Genomic DNA, 8,990 nt, shown 5'->3' with positions numbered 1-8,990 from the left:
CCGCTGAAGCCTGAGACGGCCTCTAACGCCCAAAACAATATTTGATTTTGACCTAAAAGCAGCCGGAGCGTCACACATAAATTTGTCATGGTAGTAGCATCTCAAGAATGATCTTCACACCTTCACGGACAGGGGGGGGGGGGGGGGGGGGGGGGGGTTGCACACATAAAATAAGAGCATCGAGCACTAAAAAACACCAAGCATCCAATGCACCAACTCAAGCACAGACGGGACAGCAGACGCTGTTAACTGCAAGTCTGCAAACCAACTATAGGATAGTCACCCAATTAGTCGATAAAACAAGAAAATCAACAGTCTACACATGCTGACGAGGCTGGCATGAGTATCCGGCTCTTCTAGTTAAACGGGCACTCCAGCATGCCATAGCCCTAAGGTTCCATCATGTACAGATTTTCCTTACAGCATATAACATCAAAAGTAACAGCACATTGGAAGCTAAGTAAAGAAGCAGCAAACACCCAATTGCAAAGCTGCTGTTCCCCATCCTACTATTTACTCATCTTCATCCTGCAAAGAACAAATTACGCAGATGTTAGCAACAATTGGCAAATTCCATTTGCACCGCACCACCTATTATGACGCATGGGTTTTACGTACCTCATTACCATCCTGCTCATCATCATCCTCAACCTCGGACTTCGCTGCTTCCTCTCCCTTCCGACCATCAGTTTTGGCCTTCTTGGAGCTAGTGCTCTCCTGATTAAAACAACACAGCACATCATCACTAAAACAGAAATATAAAGCTCAGGAAATACAAGACCAATTTCATGGGACAGCAGTAAATATGGGTAACTGGTAGTGCTGATAACATGGGGTCTCTAAGTTACTCAGCTATAACAAAAGCAGCGCTTCAATTCAAACATCAGCAGCAATTTCTATCCGTCTTTTCCTAATGCTCCCACTTTTTAACTACATGTGTAGTAGGCAACTTCCAATGTAATTGAAAGATGACTTTCAACTAGTGAAGTTCTAGAGAAGTTCCAAACTAAATGGGAAATTTGTCATTTAAACCCAAGATTCCATAGAAGAAACATTTCAGGTTGTAACATTGCGCTTTCAAATAGACAATTTTTTACCATGGTGGTGTCTTGCAGGTGTGAACATGAGAAGCTAGGGTTAAGCAGTCAGCACCAGGTTCCCATGATATTAGAGCCGGATCAAGGTGAAGCACTGAAGCGTGCAGAATAGCTATAAATCTCCAAACAAAGGATTCACAAGTTTGAGAGGAGAGCCCAAATGGAAAGAAATGGAGAAGTGACTCCTACGATCGTAACTATCAATGGAATGAATGGAAAGTAGTATAAAGCACGTGGATTCCATTGTTCCACCCAACTACTTGGATTCTATCACGGGAGGATACAATGGTGCAGGGTGGTACCTACACAACAAGAAAAATAACTGATGCACATTAGTTAGGTCCCATGCTATCGGAGCCGACCCACTGATGCACATTAGTTAGGTCCCATGCTATCGGAGCCAACCCAGGTGCAGCAGCACAAAAATGAAGCGTGCAGTAATGGCTATAGAACTGAGACAGTAATTTGGAATACTAGGATTTGAGAACCGAAATGGAAGGAAAAAGTGACTACCCTAATTGTACCGTATAACCACAATGGACAGGTGGAAATGTGCACAAAGCATGTGCAGGAATCGCTTTATCCAACTACACGAATTCCACTTTGGAGAGGGGGGGGGGGGGGGGGGGGGGTAATGATACATTAATTTCACCCGTGCCGCTGACAGGAAAACGACATATGCACATTAATTTCCCATGCTATTGGAGCCCGTCCAGGTGCAATGGCATTGGAAGGGGAAAGTAACTCCACAAATCATGTCGTATTACAACGGACAGGGTGACAAGCAACAGATAGTACGTGTGAGGTCTTGGCTCCAACTACTAAGATTCCATCATGGGAGGATGAGGCCATGCACGAGTGTAACCACTAACAAGATAAACGACAAATGGACCTTAATTAATTCACATGGTATTGGAGCCAAATCAAGGTGCAGTAGCAATGAAAGGTGAAAGGAGCATGCAACCATGCCTATAAACTTCCTGTAGCAAGGTGATAGCCTAAATGCCTATAAACACATCACGCTGGACATGGTAGCAGCAGCAGACAGCACGTGCACAAGCCCTTGCTTCATCTAACTACCAGATTCCATCATGGAAGGATCTGATGGTACAGGAGGCAACCACTTGCGAGATACAACAGATGACCGTTAAATAGCCAAAAAATTGTAACATTACCTTCTTGCTTGCTTTGTCATCCTGCTTCTTGCTAGCGCCATACTTTGCCTTCTCCTAAACAAGGCAAACATTAAACAGTTTGAGACAAAATATTTGTCTACCCTTTTACGGGACAGATACATACTAACTATATAAGTATTGCACGCATCCATATACCTCATCCGACATAGAGCGCCACTTCTCCCCAGCCGCCTTGCTCACCTATAAGCAAAGCCACCGACAAGCGAAGGCATATATGAGCCACCTAAGCGAAACCCTTGAATCCAGCTACATGAATAGGGTGAGGAGAGGCAACTTACCTCCTTTATGCCCTTGAGCTCAGGGTGCTTCTCCAGGTACTGCGGCCTGAACTCAGCCCTACCAACACCACCACAGAAAATTCAACAAAACCCTAGAAAATTGAAAGACGATAGGCGTAGATCTGGAGACGCGAAAGGATGGGAAGAGGAGGGACGGTAGGGCTTACATAAACGCAAAGAAGGGGGTGAGCCCGCGCTTGGCGCCGCCGGCCTTCTTGCGCTTGACGCCGGTGGCCTTGAACCTTCATCGGAGAAAACAAAAAAAAACACGCACAGAAATCAGTCGCTACCCCCTGCAAGCCACATACGAATCGCACACAATACGAGAGAGGGGTGGAGAGAGGCAACTTACGAGGTGTCCTTCATGGCGACGAGCGGTTAGGGTTTGCTGAGGGCTAGGGTGCAGGTGCCGGTGGGATTGTGGAGCGGAGGAGAAGGCTCTGGTCTGGTTCCCTTGGGAAATGCGGTGCGTGCGACTGTGCGAGGGAGGGCGATGAAGAGAGGAGAGAGGTGGTGTGACAGTGCGAGGGCAGCGAGGCTGTGCGTAACGGATGGGAACTTGGGCTCGTGTTCGGCAAAGTGGGTGACGAAAGGGCCGTCATGCGGCCCACTTTTGCGAATACTCTCCCGACGTATATTACAATAATTATATTTATATCAATGTTTTGTCTTTTTTTCATGACCTTTTCTTTTGTCAAAAAACTGTTTTGTGTAACAACACCACCCATGGGAAATGCACACACGTTGAGACAGCGATTGTAATGATCCTAGATTGAAGAATGTATTTATGCCTGACTCTTTATTAAACACTAGCAAGCTGCCCATGCGTACAACGGATTTGGACAAGAAAAATGTTTTAAGTTTTTCTACACTCAATCTATTTAGACGGATTTTTATATACTATTTAAAAGTTTTTTCATATACAAACAATCTCTTCTACCATCAGTTTTAAAGAGGCACAAGCATCAGCTGTAGTAAAACTCTTTTAGGTCTTATTTCGATGTAGTCGGATGCCCATCATTCCATATGTGTTATGGTGGATTGGAGTGAAATTTGAACTAAATTCCACCCTAATTCACCCCAACACACGTGGATTGAAGTGAATCCGACAGCATCCAAACAAAGTCTTACATGTACAAATCATTACACAGAATCCTCAAAAGGAAAACAAAAACATTAGGCAAAGAAAAATCACCATCGCCAACTGTTCTTTATATATATAAAAAAATAGAGAAGATAACCACTCGAAGTCACTATAGCTCAATGAAAAGTAGAAAAGGGTGCAGTATGCACACAATATCATCATTCCTAACGATCAACAAAACTAGAAGATTATAAGGCAGACTTAGTTCCTACCGTTGTCACTTAGCCAGTTTCCAAGGGCTACCTCAGTTGAAACACTCTCGATGTACTCCGATACAGGCATACAGCGTATAAAGAATCATAGGGTGACATTGTAATTTCAGCAATTTTGTGCCAGCAAAGAATTGATGTCCTTCAAAACTATACAGCGGCAAGGGGGGAATAGCACAGGCAATCAATTCTTATTGTTGTATTTGGATAAACATTACTGTACATCTGCACAAAAGGGTCATCAATAGTAGCCATATATTATACAATTCTAAAAAAATAGTAGATGCTGCTCTTGTATATGCCTTGATATAGACTTTAAAGATAAATGACAGCAAAATAATAAGCAATCGATCAGTCTTTGCGAGTGTTCTGAAGTTTCTCTCAAGTCCTATTGAGGGCCTTCTCCATCTGGAACATTATGAGATTCTCCTTCCACAAGCTGTTCTCTAAGTACCTTTCATAGAATGTTACCTCACCTTCCAATTTCGCTGCTAGCGCCACCATGCTTCGTGTTCCATATCGTGCCTGAAATCAAGAAGAAAGATGGATATAGTTTATTCCTAAAAGAATAATGATAGCTACCGAAATATTGAATGCCATGGTTTTTGCCTGCTCCTTTGCAGTGTCAATGAATATTGAGCTTAGCTTGTACTCCCACTCAGGGTCGACGCCGGTGTCAGGCACCATAGATCTATCAGGCCTGGCGGTATCCATCATCAACTCTTCTACCATCTGTTTTAAAGAGTCTTCTGCATCATCATGTGTTGCCAGATATCTTTTGAAACTCTGTCCTAAGCGCATTGCCTGCAGGGTGAGAAATGAATGCCACAAGTAAAACACTGTCCAACAATTGTTCGACTTTAAATTATTGGAAGAAACTTAGTCCGAAAATTACTTGGAAGAGCAAAAAAAAAAATGGTATCTGTACATTTTAATACTTAATAGTAGGGAGAGCACATATGAAATGAACAAGACCAGGCTTATCACTTAATATTGCCCAGAGTGTTACATATTACTCACAAAGTCCAGAACTACTAAACCAACACAATAAATAAACCTATGCAACTAAATTGACCAAATTATCTGCTGAAAAATCATATGGCGCCCTCGTTAGCTATAGGACTAAAACACCATGTTACAATGTTTCAAAAATCATCACAAAAATCATGTGTGTGGTACGCCTAAAGTTAAGTGTATCCGCAACAATTCAGATTGAAATCCATCTTTGATGCTGAGATTAAAAAAACAGAAGTGCCACTGTCAGCACATGATGAACAGTGCAAGGATGATTGCCTGTCTATTTTGTTGCTTGGCATCTAGGATAAATTTCAAACTGAATTGTTGCGGCCATACTTAACTTTATGTGTACTATATACTGGATTTTTGTGATGGGTTTTGAAACATTGCAACATGGTATTTTAGCTAATGAGGGTGCCAGCCCCCTTGGGCACCAAATCTGCACTCTTATCTGTTCAGTTTCAGACTTCAGAGAAAGCGAAGATAATACACATAGACCCGTGGCTGCAATAGATATTTCTAGTATTTATAAACAGAGCAGACGATCATGGACTTGTAACATCAATGAGTAGCATAAGAGCATTTACTATGAAATAACCTAATAGTCAGCAACAGAAATCATATAAGGAAACAATAGAATGGCATAAAGAAGGCAGAGCTAGCACGTCACAGCAAATTGCAAGATACATGAGCATTCTTGTGTTTCATTGAAACCTACAAAATTAATGGGAATTTTGCCAGAAAAGACTGATGGGGCATCGAATAGACCTGGGCTGTCAGCCATACCCAGACAAGTATTGTGGCATTAGCTTTCTTTAAAAAACTGAATCTCAACTCTGAAGTGTATTACAACTTCCGAAAATAATCACATTCCTAGCATTCAGAATATCTTTATAAAATCCATGTATGTCTTACTTTGGCCAAGGGGAATCAATTGCAGCATTCGAAAGCACATGAAGCCCAGGAGCAACTGTTTGAATCACAGGAACACCTCCAGGTCTATTAGAGATGTAAACCATGGTCCCTGAGTTCACATCAGCCAATATAAGGTTAAATCCATTGTACTGATTTGCTTCCTTTGCAATTTCTGTGGCATACTCCAATGGACCATGGCTGCCCTACATTCAAATAAAGTAAAGGTTTTCTTAACACAGACAAGGAAGCCACGGGGGGAAACATAAGCTGAAATAGAAGGCAGCAAAATGGATTACTCAGTATGTAATTCTAGAAAACGTTTTACAAAGGCACAGACTAGTTTCTTCGATTACCAAAGACGGATGCTGGAACTTCACTGCGAACCGATCTAACATTATACACAGCCATGCCTCTGCATTTTTCTTTTGCAAATGATATTGTCTGCACATACAGATTGGCACCAGGTTGCCTACTGGCTACGGGCACAGAACATTTTAAGCAGCGTTCGTTTCCTCGCAGCATATGCATAGCATGATCACACAGTAATTTAGCCTTATCCCTCTATAACCATGCCATCATATAAAATAATTCATCGCAAAGCCGACAAGGTCGAACCTGTAGAAACCTGACCGGGAGCTGTCCTCTGGTCTGGGCCCCGATCAGCGAGCTGGGTTCCCGCACGTTGGTAAGGAAGGCGACCTTACCGTCCCTCGTGCACCCCATCCACGTCCCCCCGCCGACCTCGTCCCTGCCTCCGAGGATTTCCTTGCTGTCCTCCCCTGCCGCCCACCACTGCGCCGGCTGCGTCTGCCTGGGCCAATTTGCGGGTGCCTCGGCTTAGTAGAGAGATAGATGCATCGGACATAATAAGCGGAGGTGAAGGCGCGGAGCTGGATGGGAGGGGCCGGGCGCGCACCTGGAGTGATACTCGTCGCGATTGAAGAGCAGAAGCAGGCGGTGCGTCGGGTGGCACTGCCACGCCCATGCCGCGATGCACATAGCTGACCAGCGGTCAGGGCGGTGGAAAAGTCCGAAGAGGATCGAAATATCGTCGGAGCTCTTATGCGCGAGGTGGCGGTGGCGCCCGCCGGTAGTTGAGTAGGCTGAGGGCAGGAACGGCGACCGGCGACGCCGCGACGGCCAGCTACTGTATTTGCAGAAAGGTCCCTGAAAAAAGTTCGTAATTTCGGATGTATCTGTAGTTGTGGTGAATCGGCTGAGAACAGTGGGGACTGTGTATCCCAGCCGGAAGAAGGAGAAGCGAAGTTGCGTAGGCTATGCGCCAGTGGTACCGGATACGTAATTGGGTGTGTGCATCCACGGTGTACCTCTCTGCCTCTAGGTCGAAGGGGCGCGCGCAAGCTGTTCGATAGAATGACGCAGAGGGCGGTCGTGCTCCGAAATTCTCAGCTTCTGGGCGCTCGAATTTGAATGTACTACAGCTAGTATTGTTTTTTATACTATTGAGTTAAAAGCTGGTGCTACAAAAGTAACTGCTCGAGACTGGGTTCCACTTGGGATGGGAGTTAGGCAATGATGGTTAAGTGGAAGCTGAATGAATACTGGTGTCACACGATGTAGAACACTGAATAAATTCAAGGAAGCATTCAATTTGATGATTATACTGAACTGCTGGGTCAGATTCCTCGCTCCTCTAATGCAAATGGAGCCAATTCCAACATGCAAGCAGTTCCTAAGCGATACAAGCTATAACTGAATCCTGAAAAGATATCTGAATTTCCCCTCAAAGTTGTTTCCCTGATTTGCCTTTCCTCTCAGTCCATCAAAAGAACTCATTGGACAGAAATGACTGGTAGTTTGTTTTCTCCTCATTTAAGGTTGTGGAAAATCTGAGCTGAAGATGAGGAGATGAGCAAAGCTGCCTCTCTCTCTTAAACCTTCTTTCCTGTTTTGCTTTGTAAAGATTATTAAGTTGATTTCTTTGAATGTGACCAAGTTGTCTGTTTCCAGGCTCCTCAGCGAAGTGATTTAAAAAACATGGTACTATGTTGATGGGCACAACACATTCAAACTTCTACGGTTGTCGAGGAAAACAAGCTACCTTTGGTAAGTTATCCTCATGAAAATATCTTTATAAGCATACGCTAGATCAACATCTGCACTGTTGCCTGCTGTAGTTTCCTCAATTGATTTTACCCCTATTAAGTACTCCCCCATTCCATTTTATCTTACGCAAGTTAGAATGACATGGTCTCCTACATTACACTTTGACCATTCATTTACTTTTATATTATATTATTTATGCTTATAAAATTATAATCATTGGATAGTATAATTCCTTACAAATCTAATCATATAAAGTTTGTATTATAATAGTTAAAAATTATTAGCCTAATTATCGGTCAAAGTTTTTAAAGTATGAATCTTGATATACATGTGTGTCAGATAAAATAGAACGAGAGGTAGTAGTATACAACTATACGTATCAGAGTGTTGTTTAATTTCTGCTTGCTTTATTACAATGTCCAATTTCTTAGACGTTGTTCGTATTTGTATACATGTATCATGGGAATTAGGTCAGTCTCGGTGGGAGTTTTATGTGAGTTTCATTTGTATTAAATATGTTATCACATAGGTATTTTTTTGACATGGCAGTGTATTTAAGAAAAGAGAGAATAAATGAGATGAAATTCTCTTGGCACGATCATCAACTATCTATGAGTCATGAGATTAAATGTCTATGAAACTATAGAATAAAACTTTTGCATTGAGAGTGGATGTTTCATGCAAGTTTCATTGTCTTGGAAACAACACTATAAAACTATCTACTGAGACTGACCTTATTGACCTTATTCATTGCTAGAGGTTTTGGCTGAATATCGAATTGTGGGTCATTAATCATGAAGACATAGCATATTATATTAGCTATGCGAGATAAATAACGGGACGCTGTCCCATTCACTCCAAGAATATTGCACCCTATTTTCACGGGTAAATCTAAAGTATACGAGGAAATTAACTATTTTAGGCATGTTTAACCCAAGAACTTGGAATCCATAAAGTAGCAATCAATGGCTTTTATGGTGCACCAAATTTATCCGATGCATTCTCTAGTGATGAATGAGTTCATGCTGTCATGCGTGGCATACATCTTGTGTTAGGAGCATATACGA

At 42.7% G+C, this 8,990-nt stretch overlaps 2 protein-coding genes across 2 annotated transcripts; both read right to left on the bottom strand.

Annotated features, from left to right (window-relative positions):
- Nucleotides 1–226: 226 nt before the first annotated feature.
- LOC136497012 (HMG1/2-like protein) lies at nucleotides 227–3,102 on the bottom strand. The gene is made up of 7 exons (XM_066492796.1): nucleotides 2,924–3,102; nucleotides 2,739–2,813; nucleotides 2,572–2,629; nucleotides 2,429–2,473; nucleotides 2,273–2,326; nucleotides 619–717; nucleotides 227–528 (listed from the first exon to the last, which is right to left on the bottom strand). The coding sequence occupies exons 1-7, from the start codon at nucleotides 2,935–2,937 to the stop codon at nucleotides 514–516; spliced, it is 360 nt and encodes a 119-aa protein (XP_066348893.1). The 5' UTR covers nucleotides 2,938–3,102; the 3' UTR covers nucleotides 227–513.
- A 994-nt stretch (nucleotides 3,103–4,096) lies between these two features.
- LOC136497129 (uncharacterized) lies at nucleotides 4,097–7,580 on the bottom strand. Its single transcript, XM_066492915.1, has 5 exons — nucleotides 6,773–7,580; nucleotides 6,472–6,667; nucleotides 5,858–6,059; nucleotides 4,534–4,730; nucleotides 4,097–4,449 (listed from the first exon to the last, which is right to left on the bottom strand). Exons 1-5 carry the CDS (start codon nucleotides 6,853–6,855, stop codon nucleotides 4,306–4,308), a joined length of 822 nt encoding a protein of 273 aa, XP_066349012.1. The 5' UTR covers nucleotides 6,856–7,580; the 3' UTR covers nucleotides 4,097–4,305.
- Nucleotides 7,581–8,990: the final 1,410 nt, after the last annotated feature.

Source organism: Miscanthus floridulus, chromosome 12 (assembly GCF_019320115.1).
Source record: "Miscanthus floridulus cultivar M001 chromosome 12, ASM1932011v1, whole genome shotgun sequence".
Taxonomy (NCBI): domain Eukaryota; kingdom Viridiplantae; phylum Streptophyta; class Magnoliopsida; order Poales; family Poaceae; genus Miscanthus; species Miscanthus floridulus.
Note: the sequence above shows the minus strand (reverse complement) of the source record. Positions and strands in the feature narration are given on the sequence as shown.